General features: G+C 42.6%; 1 protein-coding gene across 2 annotated transcripts in view; it reads left to right on the top strand.

Annotated features, from left to right (window-relative positions):
• Positions 1–23,935, top strand: part of LOC124146667 (serine/threonine-protein kinase Nek9-like) — a 41,860-nt gene that overhangs the window by 15,407 nt on the left and 2,518 nt on the right. The window contains exons 16-24 of one of the 2 annotated variants that reach the window (XM_048403720.1): positions 171–332; positions 1,923–2,028; positions 5,231–5,392; positions 6,663–6,836; positions 8,295–8,345; positions 16,709–16,726; positions 21,545–21,741; positions 22,527–22,697; positions 23,456–23,530. In XM_048403720.1, coding sequence (XP_048259677.1) covers positions 171–332; positions 1,923–2,028; positions 5,231–5,392; positions 6,663–6,836; positions 8,295–8,345; positions 16,709–16,726; positions 21,545–21,741; positions 22,527–22,697; positions 23,456–23,530 — 1,116 coding nt within the window. The remainder of the gene's footprint in view (positions 1–170; positions 333–1,922; positions 2,029–5,230; positions 5,393–6,662; positions 6,837–8,294; positions 8,346–16,708; positions 16,727–21,544; positions 21,742–22,526; positions 22,698–23,455; positions 23,531–23,935) is intronic. The other variant, XM_046517075.2, reaches the window with a different exon arrangement.

Genomic DNA, 23,935 nt, shown 5'->3' with positions numbered 1-23,935 from the left:
CTTAAGAAATGGCATTGAAGTTATGTAATGTAAATGTCAAAGGTTGAATTTGAACCGATTGCAAATTCTTGATTTTTCATGTGGAATAACCTTATATATCAGTAGTTTCAGTGTGTAACTCTTAGACAGTAAAAGCTCCTCCTGAGTTCTACAGTACGCTGGTTCTGCAGGTGTCCACTCCGGGCAAGCACCTTATCAAGTCGGTGTGTGCGGGATCGGACGGAACGTTCCTCATCACCACCAATGGCCGCCTCCTGGCCTGTGGCAGCAACGAGTTCAACAAACTAGGTTTCAATTCCGAAACATCAGGTCTGAGAAAACGAAAAGCAAAGGTTTGTATAGATCATTCTTGGGCCTGTACTGTTTACAGTGGTGGAGAGCTGCGGGGTAGGTAGCCTCATGGCTAAAGCATTGGCTTATCATGCTGAAGACCTGGACCCACTTGCACAAAGCGATCTTAGCGCTAAGATGATTTTTACTCCCATACTTTAACATAGGCTTACAATAGTCTTAGCTCTAAGATCGCTTTGTGCAAGTGGGTCCTGGCTTCCATTCTCGACATGGGTACATTATGTCAAGTCAATTTCTGGTGCCCCCCCGTTATTTAGCTGGAATATTGCTAGAAGCAGTGTAAAACCCAACACACCCACTCCCTGTGTATGTCTGCTCATGCTGGGCTTGACCTAGCTTGTGGAAATGGGTCATCAAGACTGGTCATCATGAGTACTGAGCAAAGTATATAAATTTCGAGGCTCAGGCACCTGTTAATTGATTGATAACAACAAATAACATGATAATTCTGTTGATTGAAACATATTATAATGACAAGTCAACAATTTATCTTTTGTAGGAGTGTTCTGGCTTTGGTTACTGGTGGTATATAGCTCGTATTTTAATAGAATGAAATGTAATGTTGATGTATATATATTGGTTAGAAGTTTTAGTGTTTAGGTTTCCATCTGTGATATCATGCTAATGTCCGTCGTGACAGGTATTTATCTTTCAATTTGTTCTCGTGATATATGGCTGAGATACTGCCGATGTGACGTTAAATATTAACTCACTCACTCACTCTTTTGTTAAAACAAGTAAAGACTGATAAATATATGTTGCAGTAAACATGACTTGTCACAAACGTGATTACAGGGATTTGGGATGTAAATCGCATCCTATCCACTGATGTCCTGTGTCATGGGAAACATTGATCATTCAGAATCAACCAGTTTGCATTGCCCAGACTTGATTATTTATGGACTGTGGCTGTGGTTAAGCTAGACTATTGATTACTTTGGTTAAAACAACATTCACTCAGTCTCTCCCCACTGTCACAGTCTGGGCCAAAACCTGAGTCTATTCAGCCAAACATGTTGGCTCAAAGCATCATTAATAGTAGAGTATAGTGTTATCATATGTGCTATTATTAGCTAAGCTTACAAGACCGAACAGAATTTTAATAGACTCGGGCTCCAGACTAGTGGCTAGTGACTTGCAAACTACTGTGTACTTATCATGAGATGCTGAATCGAGACACAGTGAAACTCCTGTAGTCCAGACATTTCGCGTTCCAGGCGATTACTGTTGGAGACCTCTATGTGTGATTTATGTGACAATATTATGTTCCAACAACTGTGAAGCTGTGAGTCTGGAAGATTTCACTTAAGTTAAGTGAGTATGGCTTACTCCACTTTTAGCAATATTCCAGCAATATCACAGCGGGGGACACCAGAAATGGGCTTCACACATTGTACCCATGTCGGGAATCGAACAAGGGTCTTCGGCGTGACAAGCGAACACTTTAACCACTAGGCTACCCAACCATCCTGATTTCACTGAGAATGATAACATCATGATTAACACTATTTCACTGTACTGATTTTAAAATGGTGCAGAATTATCAGTTTGTGTATCATGTCTGTTTTCAGGTGTACGACATCCCCTGTAAATACACATTTACGACTGTGAAGCCTCTCAGCCGCTACAACATCGTCAGTGTGGCCACTGGCAAGACACACTCCGCAGTCATAGACTGTAAGTGGCGCAGGATCCGTATCATCTTACGATGCCTGGAATGTTGTCTAAGTTTAGTTTGGGAGATTACATGGAATTTTCACACATGGTTTGTCTGTACCAGACCTGATGTGATCAATGGGAATGAAACTTGTCATCCGCTTAGTGGCATCAAGATGTCTTCCTTTGATCCTTGGTTGAATTTCTGTGGATAGACTGAATATAAGTTACCATGGTTACAGTAAATTTGTATATCTCATATCTCTGTAGCAGTGTAAGTTAGGTAAGTTCACATATCATTTTAACAGAGTGAGGTATGATAATCCTGTAGGCAACTTGGAAGTGACTCATTTTGTTTTTGGAAGACTTTAAATAATGTTATGAAAGTTATTGGACATGTTTTTCTTTTTATTGCCTGTTTGTACTGATGACATGGCCAAGTACAGCAGTATGCCTTAAATGAAAGAAAGAATTTCTTCAGAAAATTAAACCGTGATCTTGACCTAAGTAAATAGTTGTAATGCCTTTATATCTGAACCTCCTGAGAAAATCATCCTATTTGAAGGTTTTGGTCAGGATCAGTGTTTTCGAATGTTACTGAAACTCTAAAATCCGCCCTTATTGACACATTTATTCCCATGTTTTAGACATGCCTCTGCACATGGTGTTCTTAGTAAAAGTCCAGAACATTCAAATGTTGAAAGTTAATGCTAGCTCTCATTCATATGAGCAGTTTGATAACTTTCATGAGGACTTCAAAAGCTTTCGAGTATCCTTAAACTTCGCAGCTGTAGGAGACCGAAGATGGCCACAAATACACCTCATCCTTTGGGAGACACAGCTGACTTGTACACTAAGTGGATCAGTGCTTGTGTGCCTTGATGGCTTTCCCTGATGTCTTCTTGCGTCTTCCTACAGTGTATGGCTACCTGTTTACATTCAGTGATTGCTTCCCCTGATGTCTTCTTGTATCTTTCTACAGTGTATGGCTACCTGTTTACATTCCGTGATTGCTTCCTCTGATGTCTTCTTGTGTCTTCCTACAGTGTATGGCTACCTGTTTACATTCAGTGATTGCTTCCCCTGATGTCTTCTTGCATCTTCCTACAGTGTATGGCTACCTGTTTACATTCGGTGATTGCTTCCTCTGATGTCTTCTTGTGTCTTCCTACAGTGTATGGCTACCTGTTTACATTCAGTGATTGCTTCCTCTGATGTCTTCTTGCATCTTCCTACAGTGTATGGCTACCTGTTTACATTCAGTGATTGCTTCCTCTGATGTCTTCTTGCATCTTCCTACAGTGTATGGCCACCTGTTTACATTCAGTGATTGCTTCCCCTGATGTCTTCTTGTATCTTCCTACAGTGTATAGCTACCTGTTTACATTCCGTGATTGCTTCCCTTGATGTCTTCTTGCATCTTTTTACAGTGTATGGCTACCTGTTTACATTCAGTGATTGCTTCCCCTGATGTCTTCTTGTGTCTTCCTACAGTGTATGGCTACCTGTTTGAATTCAGTGATTGCTTCCTCTGATGTCTTCTTGTGTCTTCCTACAGTGTATGGCTACCTGTTTACACTCAGTGATTGCTTCCTCTGATGTCTTCTTGTGTCTTCCTACAGTGTATGGCTACCTGTTTACATTCAGTGATTGCTTCCTCTGAAGTCTTCTTGTGTCTTCCTACAGTGTATGGCTACCTGTTTACATTCAGTGATTGCTTCCCCTGATGTCTTCTTGTGTCTTTCTACAGTGTATGGCTACCTGTTTACATTCAGTGATTGCTTCCCCTGATGTCTTCTTGTGTCTTTCTACAGTGTATGGCTACCTGTTTACATTCAGTGATTGCTTCCCCTGATGTCTTCTTGTGTCTTCCTACAGTGTATGGCTACCTGTTTACATTCGGTGATTGCTTCCCCTGATGTCTTCTTGTGTCTTCCTACAGTGTATGGCTACCTGTTTACATTCAGTGATTGCTTCCCCTGATGTCTTCTTGCATCTTTCTACAGTGTATGGCTACCTGTTAACATTCCGTGATTGCTTCCTCTGATGTCTTCTTGCATCTTCTTACAGTGTAAGGCTACCTGTTTACATTTAGTGATTGCTTCCCCTGATGTCTTCTTGCATCTTCTTACAGTGTAAGGCTACCTGTTTACATTCCGTGATTGCTTCCTCTGATGTCTTCTTGTGTCTTCCTACAGTGTATGGCTACCTGTTTACATTCAGTGATTGCTTCCCCTGATGTCTTCTTGTGTCTTCCTACAGTGTATGGCTACCTGTTTACATTCAGTGATTGCTTCCCCTGATGTCTTCTTGTGTCTTCCTACAGTGTATGGCTACCTGTTTACATTCAGTGATTGCTTCCCCTGATGTCTTCTTGCATCTTTCTACAGTGTATGGCTACCTGTTTACATTTAGTGATTGCTTCCCCCTGATGTCTTCTTGCATCTTTCTACAGTGTATGGCTACCTGTTTACATTCCGTGATTGCTTCCCCTGATGTCTTCTTGCATCTTTCTACAGTGTATGGCTACCTGTTTACATTTAGTGATTGCTTCCCCTGATGTCTTCTTGTGTCTTCCTACAGTGTATGGCTACCTGTTTACATTCTGTGATTGCTTCCCCTGATGTCTTCTTGCATCTTTCTACAGTGTATGGCTACCTGTTTACATTCCGTGATTGCTTCCCCTGATGTCTTCTTGCATCTTTCTACAGTGTATGGCTACCTGTTTACATTTAGTGATTGCTTCCCCTGATGTCTTCTTGCATCTTTCTACAGTGTATGGCTACCTGTTTACATTCAGTGATTGCTTCCCCTGATGTCTTCTTGCATCTTCCTACAGTGTATGGCTACCTGTTTACATTCCGTGATTGCTTTCCCTGATGTCTTCTTGTGTCTTCCTACAGTGTATGGCTACCTGTTTACATTCCGTGATTGCTTCCTCTGATGTCTTCTTGTGTCTTCCTACAGTGTATGGCTACCTGTTTACATTTAGTGATTGCTTCCTCTGATGTCTTCTTGCATCTTCTTACAGTGTATGGCTACCTGTTTACATTCAGTGATTGCTTCCCCTGATGTCTTCTTGTGTCTTCCTACAGTGTATGGCTACCTGTTTACATTCAGTGATTGCTTCCCCTGATGTCTTCTTGTGTCTTCCTACAGTGTATGGCTACCTGTTTACATTCAGTGATTGCTTCCCCTGATGTCTTCTTGTATCTTCCTACAGTGTATGGCTACCTGTTTACATTCGGCTCCAACAAGTATGGGCAGCTTGGTCTGGGAGACTTCAAGAAGCGGGAGTGTGTATGTCGTGTCGGCGGCATGCTGGCGGGGCAGAGAGTGGAGAGGGTTTCGTGTGGCGTCGGGTTCACAGTCATCTCTACTAATGGTAGGATCACATTGTCATTTTTGTTAATATATGTGTCAGTACTTAGTTTGTGTAACCTTGTCAAAAAATCTTTTAATTACAAGCCAAACACTACGGCTTGGACAGGTAACTCAGGTAATTGCATCAGGTGGGTCCTGAGTAGGACCTGGGTACCCACAGTACTACTCGGACCTGTGGTTAGTCATGTGATATATTGTTTAATGGCAAAACTCACTATAGCTCAGTGGTTACACTACAAGTCGCTAATGTTCACATTTCTTTCTGACGATGCATCCTTTTGACTTGTATATGTTTGAGCAAAGATAAAGTTCAGTCAACTTCAGTGTACTTATGATCTGAATGTTTGATACATATGTATCTAAATAGTTTTTGCCAGGGCTACAGTAAAACAATTCCCAATCAGACATTTTGTTCCTAACTCTTGAGACTTACAGTGGGTACCCGGGTAGGGTTGGGTAACAGGGCCCTGGGATTCCCCGGTTAGTAAATGTTGACTCGTCCAAGCCCTACCAAACACTGCTTACTCACATTGTGAAATTTGGAGTGAGTGAGTGAGTATGGTTTTACGCCGCTTTTAGCAATATTCCAGCCATTACACGGCCGGGGACACCAGAAATGGGCTTCACACATTGTACCCATGTCAGGAATCGAACCCGGGTCTTCGGCGTGACGAGCGAACGCTTTAGCCAATAGGCTACCCAACCGCCCCTGGAAATGTCCAGTACAGTAACTGTAGTTGTGGATAGAAAACACTGTGTTTTTATATCCAAAGGATTGTGCTGACTCGTGTAGCAACGTGAACCTGCACAGTCGTGTTGGTAACCCAACCCAACCTAAGAAATGAATATGCCTTATTTGGGATTTCCTGCCATTGATTTCTTGGCAGTTAGGTCACAAATCAAAAGGGAGATGTTAATTTTGAAAAGAAAGCGAACATTATTCAATCAAACTGCTATCACCCCATACTATATAATGTTATTCTACATGATTAGTTTTTGAAGTTGAAAGGTAAGGCTACACCAATTAATTTCATGACACATTTTATGCTTGGAGGAAGTATATAATGTAACCCCTTTAATCCCCTGGTACAATTTCCAGTGAAGTCACGGCAGATTACAAACATTTCCAGCTGAATGAGTCATGGGTGTGGGTTAACGTTTGTATACATGTAGTCTTCATCCTGAGGTTTCTTGACAAGGACCCTGGACAAACATGTTTTCACTGTTGCCATGACTACCTATGTTTATGTTCATGTGTTTATTGTCTCCAGAGAACCAGATCTACTCATGGGGTAACGGGGAGAGCGGTCGTCTAGGTGCCATCATCAGTGACCAGGGGAAAGGGCCCAACAGCCAGTGTACGTCCCTGCCTCGGCCCATGTTCGGGTGCCTGCACATCGTGGCCGACATCTCCTCCAGTCACTGGAACACACTTCTTATTGCAGGTAGCTTACATTGATTCTCATGTGACGAGGGTAGAGACAGCTGTGCAGAGTTGCCTCCCTTAGCCATGCCAGGATGTGCTGGTTATAAGATTCAAGTTACATATGTGCCCTGATGATGAACCTTGGTTTTTCAGCACCATACCAATGTTGGTGTGTGTTGCCGAAGTGGTACATGTCAGTTTGCAATTCCTCCAACATTAAGCTGTGAAATGAAATATGAGTATATGAGAAGGAGTATTCTCATAGATAAGCACTTCTTTATTATACATACACATAGTCATGATTATATCCCACTTCTAAATCCCTGTTAAGACTCTCAGAAATGAAATAATGTTAAAACATTGCTATGACACACTGTGATTATTTGTTGGTGGTAAGATGTACTTCTTTACAGTCTAGGAGTTTGTTTGTTTGTTGTTTAATGCCACATTCTGCAGTGTTCCAGCTATATGATGGTGGCTGTAAATTATTCAGTAAGACCAATTCTAAGCCCGCTCCTCATGGGGTCAGTCTATAAGTATTGGTAAAATATTACAGTGGGAGAAATCATTGTCCTCACATATTGTCCAAACAATCTAACTGAATCTAGGGTTTGACAAGCAAACTAGAATCCAATGGGCATTCCTGGTTAGAAATGGTCCCCAGCAACCTATCCCCGGTACTTGTTGAAAGAGTGATGACAGTGGATCAGATGGCCACGCTTTGTGACTTGCTTGATCACGTGTCATTATCCCCTGAGGGGCACGGGTGGCCCAGTCTTCTAAAGCGCCGCAATTCGCTGTGCAGAGTTGCGCCCCTTGGACACGCCAGAAACCTTTGATTGTTGGTTCGAATCCCGGTTCGCCCCAATTATGTTTCTAGGTTTGTCAGCACCATACCCGTGCTCGTGGGTTTCACCGAAGTGGTAAATGTCTGAGATCTGCATCACTTCGGGCTTTCCTCCCACATTAAGCTGACACGCCGTGATATAACTGGAATAATGTTAAAAGCGGTGTTAAACCCAACTCACTCACTCACTCACTCACATTATACCCTGACGGTGTAGATCATTACGCATAATATCAATCACTTTATTGTCTGGTCCTATTGACTATTTACAGTCATACAGCAGAAGGATTGCTGGGTGTAATGTTAAACAACAAGGCACCAAAGCCTTTACTACCAACTTCTTATTTATTGCATGCTTGTTGTAAAAGGTGACTTTGCTTGTTGTAACAGGCAACTAACAGGATTGGATGGTCAGGCTTGCTGACTTATTTGATGCATGTCATCGTATCCCAATTGTGTGGATCGATGCTCATGATGTCAAACACTGGATTGTCTGGTCCAGACTCGATTATTTACAGACCGCCGTCTTCTAGCTGGAATATAGCTGAGTGCGGCTTTAAATAACAAACAAACAAACAAAATTTTATTTACTGATTTGTTTTTTTATATTATTGCTGTTTTCTTTTTCAGAGAAAGTCCTCAACCAGAAAACACTCAAGTCAAGAGTATCCTCACCAAAATGTATGTGATGTTCACTGTCAGTATATGCCATTTAGTAGCTTCTACTTTGTTTTGTCTATGCAGTAGTGGTCACCTGTCTCTTCTCAGTTCTACTCTAGCTCCTCCACATCTGTAGGAAATACACAGGGCTGTACATCAGTGTGGCTCCTATACTGATCACACTCCATCTCCTCCAAATCTGTAGGAAATACACAGGGCTGTACATCAGTGTGGCTCGTGTACTGATCTCACTCCAGCTCCTCCCCATCTGTAGGAAATACACAGGGCTGTACATCAGTGTGGCTCGTGTACTGATCTCCCTCTAGCTCCTCCACATCTGTAGGAAATACACAGGGCTGTACATCAGTGTGGCTCGTGTACTGATCTCACTCTAGCTCCTCCACATCTGTAGGAAATACACAGGGCTGTACATCAGTGTGGCTCATGTACTGATCTCACTCTAGCTCCTCCACATCTGTAGGAAATACACAGGGCTGTACATCAGTGTGGCTCGTGTACTGGTCCACTCTAGCTCCTCCACATCTGTAGGAAATACACAGGGCTGTACATCAGTGTGGCTCGTGTACTGATCTCACTCTAGCTCCTCCACATCAGTAGGAAATACACAGGGCTGTACATCAGTGTGCCTCGTGTACTGATCTCACTCCAGCTCCTCCACATCTGTAGGAAATACACAGGGCTGTACATCAGTGTGGCTCATGTACTGATCACACTCCAGCTCCTCCACATCTGTAGGAAATACACAGGGCTGTACATCAGTGTGCCTCGTGTACTGATCTCACTCTAGCTCCTCCACATCTGTAGGAAATACACAGGGCTGTACATCAGTGTGGCTCGTGTACTGATATCACTCTAGCTCCTCCACATCTGTAGGAAATACACAGGGCTGTACATCAGTGTGGCTTGTGTACTGATCACACTCTAGCTCCTCCACATCTGTAGGAAATACACAGGGCTGTGCATCAGTGTGGCTCGTGTACTGATCACCCTCTAGCTCCTCCACATCTGTAGGAAATACACAGGGCTGTACATCAGTGTGGCTCGTGTACTGATCTCACTCTAGCTCCTCCACATCTGTAGGAAATACACAGGGCTGTACATCAGTGTGGCTCCTGTACTGGTGACACTCTAGCTCCTCCACATCTGTAGGAAATACACAGGGCTGTACATCAGTGTGGTTCTATACTGATCACACTCCAGCTCCTCCACATCTGTAGGAAATACACAGGGCTGTACATCAGTGTGGCTCATGTACTGATCTCACTCTAGCTCCTCCACATCTGTAGGAAATACACAGGGCTGTACATCAGTGTGGCTGGTGTACTGATCACACTCTAGCTCCTCCACATCAGTAGGAAATACACAGGGCTGTACATCAGTGTGGCTCGTGTACTGATCTCACTCTAGCTCCTCCACATCTGTAGGAAATACACAGGGCTGTACATCAGTGTGGCTCGTGTACTGATCACCCTCTAGCTCCTCCACATCTGTAGGAAATACACAGGGCTGTACATCAGTGTGGCTCGTGTACTGATCTCACTCTAGCTCCTCCACATCTGTAGGAAATACACAGGGCTGTACATCAGTGTGGCTGGTGTACTGGTCACATTTTGGCTCCTCCACATCTGTAGGAAATACACAGGGCTGTACATCAGTGTGGCTCATGTACTGATCTCACTCTAGCTCCTCCACATCTGTAGGAAATACACAGGGCTGTACATCAGTGTGGCTCATGTACTGATCACACTCTAGCTCCTGCACATCTTTAGGAAATACACAGGGCTGTACATCAGTGTGGCTCATGTACTGATCACACTCTAGCTCCTCCACATCTGTAGGAAACACACAGGGCTGTACATCAGTGTGGCTCCTGTACTGGTCACACTCTAGCTCCTCCACATCAGTAGGAAATACACAGGGCTGTACATCAGTGTGGCTCGTGTACTGGTCACACTCTAGCTCCTCCACATCTGTAGGAAATACACAGGGCTGTACATCAGTGTGGCTCGTGTACTGGTCACACTCTAGCTCCTCCACATCTGTAGGAAATACACAGGGCTGTACATCAGTGTGCCTCGTGTACTGATCTCACTCTAGCTCCTCCACATCTGTAGGAAATACACAGGGCTGTACATCAGTGTGGCTCGTGTACTGATCACACTCTAGCTCCTCCACATCTGTAGGAAATACACAGGGCTGTACATCAGTGTGGCTCGTGTACTGATCACACTCTAGCTCCTCCACATCTGTAGGAAATACACAGGGCTGTACATCAGTGTGGCTCATGTACTGATCACACTCCAGCTCCTCCACATCTGTAGGAAATACACAGGGCTGTACATCAGTGTGGCTCATGTACTGATCACACTCTAGCTCCTGCACATCTTTAGGAAATACACAGGGCTGTACATCAGTGTGGCTCATGTACTGATCACACTCTAGCTCCTCCACATCTGTAGGAAACACACAGGGCTGTACATCAGTGTGGCTCATGTACTGGTCACACTCTAGCTCCTCCACATCAGTAGGAAATACACAGGGCTGTACATCAGTGTGGCTCGTGTACTGGTCACACTCTAGCTCCTCCACATCTGTAGGAAATACACAGGGCTGTACATCAGTGTGGCTCGTGTACTGGTCACACTCTAGCTCCTCCACATCTGTAGGAAATACACAGGGCTGTACATCAGTGTGGCTCGTGTACTGATCACACTCTAGCTCCTCCACATCTGTAGGAAATACACAGGGCTGTACATCAGTGTGGCTCGTGTACTGGTCACGCTCTAGCTCCTCCACATCTGTAGGAAATACACAGGGCTGTACATCAGTGTGGCTCGTGTACTGATCTCACTCTAGCTCCTCCACATCTGTAGGAAATACACAGGGCTGTACATCAGTGTGGCTCGTGTGCTGATCACACTCTAGCTCCTCCACATCTGTAGGAAATACACAGGGCTGTACATCAGTGTGGCTCGTGTACTAATTGCACTCTAGCTCCTCCACATCTGTAGGAAATACACAGGGCTGTACATCAGTGTGGCTCGTGTACTGATCACACTCTAGCTCCTCCACATCTGTAGGAAATACACAGGGCTGTACATCAGTGTGGCTCATGTACTGATCTCACTCTAGCTCCTCCACATCTGTAGGAAATACACAGGGCTGTACATCAGTGTGGCTCGTGTACTGATCACACTCTAGCTCCTCCACATCAGTAGGAAATACACAGGGCTGTACATCAGTGTGGCTTGTGTACTGATCACACTCTAGCTCCTCCACATCTGTAGGAAATACACAGGGCTGTACATCAGTGTGGCTCGTGTACTGATCTCACTCTAGCTCCTCCACATCTGTAGGAAATACACAGGGCTGTACATCAGTGTGGCTCGTGTACTGATCTCACTCTAGCTCCTCCACATCTGTAGGAAATACACAGGGCTGTACATCAGTGTGGCTCGTGTACTGATCACCCTCTAGCTCCTCCACATCTGTAGGAAATACACAGGGCTGTACATCAGTGTGGCTCGTGTACTGGTCACACTCCAGCTCCTCCACATCTGTAGGAAATACACAGGGCTGTACATCAGTGTGGCTCGTGTACTGATCACACTCTAGCTCCTCCACATCTGTAGGAAATACACAGGGCTGTACATCAGTGTGGCTCGTGTACTGATCACACTCTAGCTCCTCCACATCTGTAGGAAATACACAGGGCTGTACATCAGTGTGGCTCGTGTACTGATCACACTCTAGCTCCTCCACATCTGTAGGAAATACACAGGGCTGTACATCAGTGTGGCTCGTGTGCTGATCACACTCTAGCTCCTCCACATCTGTAGGAAATACACAGGGCTGTACATCAGTGTGGCTCGTGTACTGATCACACTCTAGCTCCTCCACATCTGTAGGAAATACACAGGGCTGTACATCAGTGTGGCTCGTGTACTGATCTCACTCTAGCTCCTCCACATCTGTAGGAAATACACAGGGCTGTACATCAGTGTGGCTCGTGTACTGATCACACTCTAGCTCCTCCACATCTGTAGGAAATACACAGGGCTGTACATCAGTGTGGCTCCTGTACTGATCACACTCTAGCTCCTCCACATCTGTAGGAAATACACAGGGCTGTACATCAGTGTGGCTCGTGTACTGATCTCACTCTAGCTCCTCCACATCTGTAGGAAATACACAGGGCTGTACATCAGTGTGGCTTGTGTACTGATCACACTCTAGCTCCTCCACATCTGTAGGAAATACACAGGGCTGTGCATCAGTGTGGCTCGTGTACTGATCACCCTCTAGCTCCTCCACATCTGTAGGAAATACACAGGGCTGTACATCAGTGTGGCTCGTGTACTGATCTCACTCTAGCTCCTCCACATCTGTAGGAAATACACAGGGCTGAACATCAGTGTGGCTCCTGTACTGGTGACACTCTAGCTCCTCCACATCTGTAGGAAATACACAGGGCTGTACATCAGTGTGGTTCTATACTGATCACACTCCAGCTCCTCCACATCTGTAGGAAATACACAGGGCTGTACATCAGTGTGGCTCATGTACTGATCTCACTCTAGCTCCTCCACATCTGTAGGAAATACACAGGGCTGTACATCAGTGTGGCTGGTGTACTGATCACACTCTAGCTCCTCCACATCAGTAGGAAATACACAGGGCTGTACATCAGTGTGGCTCGTGTACTGATCTCACTCTAGCTCCTCCACATCTGTAGGAAATACACAGGGCTGTACATCAGTGTGGCTCGTGTACTGATCACCCTCTAGCTCCTCCACATCTGTAGGAAATACACAGGGCTGTACATCAGTGTGGCTCGTGTACTGATCTCACTCTAGCTCCTCCACATCTGTAGGAAATACACAGGGCTGTACATCAGTGTGGCTGGTGTACTGATCACACTCTAGCTCCTCCACATCAGTAGGAAATACACAGGGCTGTACATCAGTGTGGCTCGTGTACTGATCTCACTCTAGCTCCTCCACATCTGTAGGAAATACACAGGGCTGTACATCAGTGTGGCTCGTGTACTGATCACCCTCTAGCTCCTCCACATCAGTAGGAAATACACAGGGCTGTACATCAGTGTGGCTCGTGTACTGATCTCACTCTAGCTCCTCCACATCTGTAGGAAATACACAGGGCTGAACATCAGTGTGGCTCCTGTACTGGTGACACTCTAGCTCCTCCACATCTGTAGGAAATACACAGGGCTGTACATCAGTGTGGTTCTATACTGATCACACTCCAGCTCCTCCACATCTGTAGGAAATACACAGGGCTGTACATCAGTGTGGCTCGTGTACTGTTCTCACTCTAGCTCCTCCACATCTGTAGGAAATACACAGGGCTGTACATCAGTGTGGCTCATGTACTGATCACACTCCATCTCCTCCACATCTGTAGGAAATACACAGGGCTGTACATCAGTGTGGCTCGTGTACTGATCTCACTCTAGCTCCTCCACATCTGTAGGAAATACACAGGGCTGTACATCAGTGTGGCTCGTGTACTGATCACCCTCTAGCTCCTCCACATCAGTAGGAAATACACAGGGTTGTACATCAGTGTGGCTCGTGTACCGATCTCACTCTAGCTCCTCCACATCTGTAGGAAATACACAGGGCTGTACATCAGTGTGGCTGGTGTACTGATCACACTCTAGCTCCTCCACATCAGTAGGAAATACACAGGGCTGTACATCAGTGTGGCTCGTGTACTGATCTCACTCTAGCTCCTCCACATCTGTAGGAAATACACAGGGCTGTACATCAGTGTGGCTGGTGTACTGGTCACATTTTGGCTCCTCCACATCTGTAGGAAATACACAGGGCTGTACATCAGTGTGGCTCGTGTACTGATCTCACTCTAGCTCCTCCACATCAGTAGGAAATACACAGGGCTGTACATCAGTGTGGCTCGTGTACTGATCTCACTCTAGCTCCTCCACATCTGTAGGAAATACACAGGGCTGAACATCAGTGTGGCTCCTGTACTGGTGACACTCTAGCTCCTCCACATCTGTAGGAAATACACAGGGCTGTACATCAGTGTGGTTCTATACTGATCACACTCCAGCTCCTCCACATCTGTAGGAAATACACAGGGCTGTACATCAGTGTGGCTCATGTACTGATCTCACTCTAGCTCCTCCACATCTGTAGGAAATACACAGGGCTGTACATCAGTGTGGCTCATGTACTGATCACACTCCATCTCCTCCAAATCTGTAGGAAATACACAGGGCTGTACATCAGTGTGGCTGGTGTACTGATCACACTCTAGCTCCTCCACATCAGTAGGAAATACACAGGGATTTACATCAGTGTGGCTCGTGTACTGATCACCCTCTAGCTCCTCCACATCTGTAGGAAATACACAGGGCTGTACATCAGTGTGGCTGGTGTACTGGTCACATTTTGGCTCCTCCACATCTGTAGGAAATACACAGGGCTGTACATCAGTGTGGCTCGTGTACTGATCACACTCTAGCTCCTCCACATCAGTAGGAAATACACAGGGCTGTACATCAGTGTGGCTCCTGTACTGGTGACACTCTAGCTCCTCCACATCTGTAGGAAATACACAGGGCTGTACATCAGTGTGGTTCTATACTGATCACACTCCAGCTCCTCCACATCTGTAGGAAATACACAGGGCTGTACATCAGTGTGGCTCATGTACTGATCTCACTCTAGCTCCTCCACATCTGTAGGAAATACACAGGGCTGTACATCAGTGTGGCTCGTGTACTGGTCCACTCCAGCTCCTCCAAATCTGTAGGAAATACACAGGGCTGTACATCAGTGTGGCTGGTGTACTGATCACACAAAATGGGTGCCAGTAGTCTTTGGTATATGTTTGTATACTACTATATCATGACTGATTAACTAAAGTAATATCAAAGAATCAGGTGGTCCTTAACTGTTGTTTGAGTAATATATTTTGAATTCTGATTCATTAAAATCTGTTACACATAGAGAAGTGTAATTATCTCTTGATCATGCATACTCAGTGGAATTGAAGTGAGTGAGTGAGTTTATGCTTTACGTCACATCGGCAATATTTCAGCCATATCATGACAGTGGAATTGAAAACATGTCATTTACAAATAAACAATCCAAAGAATACAGTGTCAACATGATGCCAACAGTGACTGGCTGTGACACTGTACATGAGTGAGGAGTGGAACTGTGTGAAGATCTCCTGGGACACTTGGTAGAGTAGGTCCCCAGCATCACATTGTGGGTCGTGAGAAACGACTTAGGTTGATGGGGAGAGTAGGCTCTATGACTTAGCTGGTTGCGTGTCATTGTGGCCTGATGGCATGGGTCGCTGCTTATGCTTTCAATCACTGGTCGCTGCTCATGCTTTCAATCACTGGTTTGCCTTTGTCAGATGAGTATTTACAGGCACCATGATAGTGGGAATATTGACACTGGAGATCACACTGAAAATAAAAACTATCAAATAGAAAATATTGAAGTAAAAACATTTTCAAGCTTCCAAATGAAATTTGAACTAGTCATTTGAAATTTTTAAAAACAAATCTACTAATCATTTAGTAGTTGAAATGACTGGAATGGACAATATTCATATACATATTTATATATTGATTTTCATCATCAACAATTGATACCAATTTTGTGTGTGAATTCCTGTCAGTCTAAAAGTGTAATTTTGAAGGCAAATCTATGTAGATTTTACAAGATATTTTTGCAGTACCATGTTTGATGTATTAGTGCCAAGGGTTTCTGATGCTTATTAAACTTCCTGTTTGGCATTATTTTCACTAGGTTGTATTAAATACAAATACAATATCAAATAGTGAAATTGAAAGTCCCTGGGGTTGATTATTGAAGGGGAGCACTTAATCATTGAATGCAGTATTTCATCAATCTCATTAAAATCAGATCTTAGTTCTCGCTACAGCTAAACAAAGATCTGAGGACATCCCATTACGGGTCACGTCAGACCGACCTTGCGCCAACTTTGACCGACCAATGGAAAGACCAATCAGAAGGCAGCTTTCTCTCGTGCTTTACGGCACTAATTTCAAATGGGCGACTACGCTTCGAAACATATTTTGACAAATTCTCAATTACAAATTTGAAATCTGAACAAAAGAACATTCTGGAATGGCTAATAGATGGTCTAGATTGTATGGATACAGTCGTTAAACCCGTAACTATCGTGATTGGTCGGGTGAAAGGTCATTCTGACATGACCCCTAATGGGATGTCCTCAGATCTTTGTTTAGAGGTAGCGAGAACTGAGGTCTGATTTAAATGAGATTGAGTATTTCATTGATATAAAATGTATGATCTGCCTATGATTTGCTTTAGACAAGGCCCCAGAATCAGGTAAGACATACTACCATCGCTCTGTGCATGCCTTCAGAAGTGTGTGTTAATGGTGAGTTTAGGACTGCAAGCATTTGAAGTGAAAAATGTTCTGTTATCTTAACGATGTTAATTCTATGTCGAAATTTACAGGTTCAATTTATGAACGACTTGTCTTCATCTCATTAAAAAAATATTAATTGTCATCTGTAATATAAAAAATAAGCATAAAGTTTGTATCCTTTTAGATGTTTTAGATGTATTGAGAAATGTGTATTCTGTGTGTGCTTGCAAGGTGACAATGCATGGTTTTAATGGGTGATTGGAGTTGTTTGCATGGCGTTATCCCTCACTGCCATGTCTGACTCAAACATCTAACATGTCCCTTCCCCACTGGAGTAACAAACAGCCCCTCCATGACAACAATCTCTACATATTAAGTTAATATTGTTTCATATACAAACAAATAATTCACTACAATTTCTCGTCTCCTGTTCCTCTTCAGAGCTTTTCTCTTCCCTGCTTTGAGTTGATGAGGTCACACCAAAATAAATGTTTGTTCTTCAGATTTTGTTCAAGATGTTGTGAACAATTTATGTTTTTGAAATTTTCAATAAAAGTTTCAAATATTTAAATATTTGAATATCATGTCACCTTGGTCAGAAGTTACTTAACACCTTATCACCTGACTGAATATCACTGTTTAGATATTATATATCTATTCAATGTTTTCTTTTTCAAAGAGTGTTCTTTTGTACCTACATGTTTGTAGACAAGGTTGATATAAAGCATATATTTCTGATTAGAAAATGACTACCCCTGAAATAGTATATAGATGTTTTGAAAGTTTTTCTGACGAACATATTAATTTGTTGTAGTTTTACAATACAGTTGTCAAAATAATTCTTGCCAGCTTTTAAAGTTGACATGTGGTGATATGTATTTTTTTCAGCAGTATTCTACATTGACAAAATGATTCAGGAAACTTGTTATTTATGTTTTCAAGGTTTGAATATAGTAACGTTATTGTAAATGATTGGAATATTTGCAAGATATGCTGATGTCAGCATGTACACAGTCCCCCTGCATGCTAGTCATATCTACAAAGGTAGCTCTGACTTAGTTATGTTGTACAGGTAGCACTCAGATCATGTCTGGAATAATACAATCTCATTAAAATCAGACCTCAGTTCTCGCTGCCACTAAACAAAGATCTGAGGACATCCCATTATGGGTCATGTCAGAACGACCTTTCATCCGACAAATCAGAGCATCGCTTACCAGATTATGAAAGTGACAGTCGGAATGTGATTTCTGATCATGCAGCCTCGAAAACTTTAACTCCGAACGATAGTTATGGGTTTAATGACTATATCCATTCAATCTAGACCATCTATTAGCCATTCCAGAATGTTCTTTTGTTCAGATTTCAAATTTGTAATCGCGAATTTGTCAAAATATGTTTCAAAGCGTAGTCGCCAATTTGAAATTAATGCCGTAAAGCACGAGAAAGCTGCCTTCTGATTGGTCATTCCATTGGTCGGTCAAAGTTCGAGCAAGGTCGGTCTGAAGTGACCCGTAATGGGATGTCCTCAGATCTTTGTTTAGCGGTAGCGAGAACTAAGATCTGATCTTAATGAGATTGGGAATAATATTACAAGTTGTAGAAGGATCACTCGGGGTACACGGGGTTTTATGCATCCCCATCAAGCTCGTGGTATAAAACTTAACGTGGGACGCATAATACCCCATGTACCCGGCGTGATCTTGCTACAAGAATATTATTTTACTGACATGTTTTAATATGACTTAATTCAAACATATTCAAAATTGATAGAAAACAGCTGTTCGATTGAGCTGAGGTTAAATTGCGCTATGTCACATGACTTCCATTGACTCGGAAAAATGTGTGCGTCTTTTTGCTTTGAAGCGGGGTATAAGGGATTTATTCTGTCTCTCAGAAGTTCATGTTCATCATTATTTGCTCATGGTGGGATATAAGAGATTTATTCCCAGGCTGAGAAATGAATTCCTCTCCAAGACGGGGTACACAGTATTTTATCAAGATCACAAGGACCAATCAGATCTCATTATTCTGACATGGTGGTATGATAAAGCCCCATGTATGAATATTGCTGAGCTGTTCAAATCTGAGGGGCGGTTGGGTAGCCTAGTGGTTAAAGCGGGCGCTCGTCACGCCAAAGACCTGAGTTCAATTCCCGACATAGGTACAATGTCTGAAGCCCATTTCTGGTGTTCCCGGCCATGATATTGCTGGAATAATGCCAAAATCTGTGTTAATCCAAACTCACTCAATCACTAACTGTTCAGATTTGATATTAACAAATTCTTCAATCATACCAATGGGAAGTTTTCAACAGAGCTGAAACTGAATACTCTGTATGTATGTTTCATTATGCGAAAGGTATAGATACAGCTTGTTAGGATTCAAAGCATTTTCATGTGATTTTAATATGTTTGGTGGATAGTTTGTATATTGTGATGTGACACAAATTGTAGAAATCTCATCTTATGAGGCCTAGTGGCTACACAAAGCAGTTCCCTATACAGAGTTGTGGCCCAGAGCCGTGCCATGATCCACTGTTGAAAACACAGAATCTGGGAGTCGAATCCATGATCACTGAATCCTGACATTCCTATGGGACATAACTCCACACAGCAAATTGCAGCCTTTAAATGACTGTGTCACCAGAGCCCAACTCTCTCATAACTGCAATACTTTTCAAGGTTGTTATAAACAAGGTAATCCACAATATCTCTCTCAAAATATAGTGTCAGGAGCACCAGTTAACTCTTTGACATCGAAAGTAACACAATGCTGCCGTCGTTATTTTTTCAAAACTGTTTGCCAAGGAACAATTCTGTTTTCAATTTCAGCGTAATCTAACTATCACCTTCCTTATTGTACGTTGGTACACTGTGACCTAGGTAATGCCGCTTCTGAACACTGTGTCAGGAATATTAAACATCCAACATGGCCCAAGTTAGCATGATAGGAATTCAAGTTTGGCCTTTGGCATCGGATATAAATAACCACATTGAGAGTGTTGTGTATTCAATATGTCTAGTAGCGTCATGTCAAGTGTGAATAGGTTACTGACAGTCCTCATGTAGTGTCTCCAGTATTTCCATAGTCTAATTGTACTGAGAGAATTCCAGGGTTCAATACTATTGAGCAAACCCTGTTAACCTGGGAACTGTGTTTCACAGTAATTTGGCTCAGATTGCTAAATCAAGGGTACATGGCAATGTTCCTGTAGTTACGTATTGATGGTCCCAACAACAATCAACTGGTAGGCAGGCTTCCCGACGAGGGTGGGTCCAAAACTATGGGGTTTAACTATGAAAATGTTGGTGTCAAACACAAGGAGTCATAGTTATTCATATGTACATGTATGATTAATACATACATATATGCTTGGTTGAGAAACACATATGTATCATTGAGAAACATATGTATCATTGAGAAACATGTGTATCATTGTGAAACATGTGTATCATTGAGAAACATGTATCATTGAGAAACACATATATCATTGAGAAACACATATGTATCATTGAGAAACGTGTATCATTGAGAAACATATATGTATCATTGAGAAACACATGTATCATTGAGAAACATGTATCATTGAGAAACATGTGTATCATTGAGAAACATATATGTATCATTGAGAAACACATGTATCATTGAGAAACACATATGTATCATTGAGAAACATGTGTATGGTTGAGAAACATGTGTGTGGTTGAAAAACATGTGTGTGGTTGAAAAACTTGTATGATTGAGAAAGATATGCATGGTTGAGAAACATGTATTGTTGAGAGATGTGTGTTTGGTTGAGAAACATGTATATAGTTGAGAAACATGTGTATGGTTGAGAAACACATATGTATGTTTGAGAAACATGTGTTTGATTGAGAAACACATGTGTTTGGTAGAGAAACATGTACATGATTGAGAAACATATGTATGGTTGAGAAACGTGTGGTTGAGAAACACATGTATGGTTGAAAAAACTGTGTTTGGTTGAGAAACATGTGTTTAGTTGAGAAACACATATATATGGTTCAGAAACGTGTATGTTGAGAAACACGTGTGTTTGATTCAGAAACACACATGCATGGTAAAGAAACACATATGTACACAATTGTATGGTTAACAAAGATACATATGTACACAATTGTATGGTTAACAAAGATATGCAGGGTTGAGAAACAATTGTATGGTTAACAAAGATATGTGGGGTTGAGAAAGATATGCATGGTTGAGAAACATGTATTGTTGAGAGATGTGTGTTTGGTTGAGAAACATGTATATAGTTGAGAAACATGTGTATGGTTGAGAAACACATATGTATGTTTGAGAAACATGTGTTTGATTGAGAAACACATGTGTTTGGTAGAGAAACATGTACATGATTGAGAAACACATATGTATGGTAAAGAAACACATATGTACACAATTGTATGGTTAACAAAGATACATATGTACACAATTGTATGGTTAACAAAGATACATATGTACACAATTGTATGGTTAACAAAGATATGCAGGATTGAGAAATAATTGTATGGTTAACAAAGATATGTAGGGTTGAGAAACAAATAATGCAAATATTCTCATTTCAGAGCCCATGTTATGTTTGTATTGCTATGATTTAAAAAATTGATGCTTAATATTTTGGTGAGACTTGAACATTTGTATTTTGTGTTCATGATATTTCCCACTTAGTAATTGAAGTGTTTGAATCACTTATAATATTTCATATTCATAAATGTTCCCCCTGATCATATCCCCCTGCTGTTTGTCCTCAGTTGAATGTATCCATGGGGAGACTGTCCCGGAGGACAGTGCCTTTGTGGATGATGACATTGCCAGTCCCGCGGTGATCCCCAGCAGCCCCCATGTCCCTGCACTGTGTCTCGACTCGGGGAAACCCAGCACTCCCCCCGAGTCGGCTCAGCACACAGCGGCACTGACCAACAGCTCCGTCCCTCCCTGGCTGGAAGCGGTGAGGGGATGTCATGTAGCCTTCCTTTAAGTGTTCACTTCTGTAATAAATAATGGCCGCTCATCTTTATTCAATTACAAATGTATTCAATGTTTTCTAAGATTGAGTAATTCTTATAGATTATTGAAATGTCTAACTTTCCAAATGAAAAAAAGAACGGTGTTAGTTTGGCTTCTATGGTGCATTACTATCATTATATACAGCGCCAAGTTCACACTTCACTATAGAGGCATATGGGGAAGACACTTACCGTGTGACCTGAGAAGATCCAGAGTAGAATAGGTCTTCAGCAACCCATGCTTGCCATAAAAGGCAACTTTGCTTGTCGTAAGAGGCAACTAACGGGATCGGGTGGTCAGGCTCGCTGACTTGGTTGATGCATGTCATCATATCCCAATTGCGTTGATCGATGCTCATGATGTCAATCACTGGATTGTCTGGTCCAGACTCGATTATTTACAGACCGCAGTCATATAGCTGGAATATTGCTGAGTGCGGCGTTAAACAACAAACAAGCAAACAAACACTTACCATGTTAACAATTTAATTAAAATTTAATAAATAGCATTTAACTTTTAAGAATACTTAATACACTGTGACATTTACACATTTGTGTCACATTGAGAGAGTGCATGTGTCACAGTTATACTCAAAACGTTCAAGTAGAAAATATTATAGAATATATACAGTACCCCCTTGCAAGGCGCTCAGCACCTCACCTCACCTCACCTCACCTCACCTCACCTCACCTCACCTCACCTCACCTCACCTCGTCTGTTCTACAGGAGTTGAATGATGCTGAAGTGATACCTATACCATCCTGCACCCCAAGTCCAGACATCGGAGGCTCCGGCCAGCTAGCCAGTGGATCAAGTGGTCATCCGTCTCTCCGACTACAGATGCCAGATGTACACCTGGTTTCACAGCAGATATCAGACACAGCAGCTCAGACAAGTGTGAGTATCCACAATATTTCTAGTTTGAACAGTATTTCAGTTCTGTCACTGAATGTCAGCCCTTTGTGGGTGGAAAACTCAAAGTGTTTCTGTTCATAAACATTTACTACTTTCATGAGACCTGAGAGAATTGGGCTGACAACTCATGAGGTGAGGTGAAATGGGGTTTAACGTAGCGTCCAAGATTATTGCACTTATATAGCGACGTGCATGCACGTGTGTGTGTTTGTGTGGCTGCTTACACTAGTCCGGACTGATGCCGATATATAGTGCTAGCACACTGAGATACCATGCCGCAGTTTAACAAGAATACCCCACTCAGACATAGTATACTGAGTCAGAGCCGACCAGTCCTTGTTTTAGCCCCTTAATGCCAAGCGCCAGACAGGGTAACAGCAAGTACCATCTTTTAGCGTCTTTTGGTATGACGTGGCCAGGGATCGAACCCGGACCTTCCGCTCTACCACTAGACCACAAAGGCGGTCTGACAACTCATGAATCCTAACCAGGGCAAATCCGGTTAAATCTTCAAACCCACAGTTATCAGATTCTTGCATGACTTATGGCAAACAGTGCACAGCCAAGTGTGACTGGGACTCGAAGACAGTGCTTGTCGTAAGAGGCGACAATGGATCGGGTGATCAGACTCGATGACTTAGTTGATTGCATATCATTGTACCATTACAATGTGGATTGTCTCTCACAATATCAATCACTGGATTATTGTCTCTCATGTACTGTGATTATTTATCTTCCAGGAACATGAAACTAGTAGTCAGGATGTAGGTCATCTACAAGCAAGAATACAACATCTTGAAGCTGAAAATAAGAAGGTATGATATTATTTAACAAACATGCTATTCATGGTCATTTGTCACAGACATTTTAATTTTACTTGGGCGCCCAATCTCCTCACTTTGATACAGCATCCCTTGATCTCTCTATACTATCACAAACACAAGTCACATTTCCGGTGGGCACTGTGACTTCTGGACCTATGTATGGATCACTTTGATCACATTTTAGCTGACCTTGACATTGTCGGAGTGACCTAAGGTCATGAACTGTCCATCTGTCCCATTATCACTGAAGTAAGATACTTTTCATCTTCAAGTCTACTGTACATATCAAGAATATATATTACAACATAGTATTCTTTTCATTTTCAAAAATTCAAAATGTCCATGGTCACTGCACATAACAGTGAAGAATATAGATTTCATGCTAGCCACTTCTCC

Source organism: Haliotis rufescens, unplaced genomic scaffold (assembly GCF_023055435.1).
Source record: "Haliotis rufescens isolate VD_foot unplaced genomic scaffold, xgHalRufe1.0.p SCAF_3, whole genome shotgun sequence".
NCBI classification, from domain to species: domain Eukaryota; kingdom Metazoa; phylum Mollusca; class Gastropoda; order Lepetellida; family Haliotidae; genus Haliotis; species Haliotis rufescens.
The sequence above is the reverse complement of the archived record's forward strand: the minus strand, read 5'-3'. Positions and strand labels throughout refer to the sequence as shown.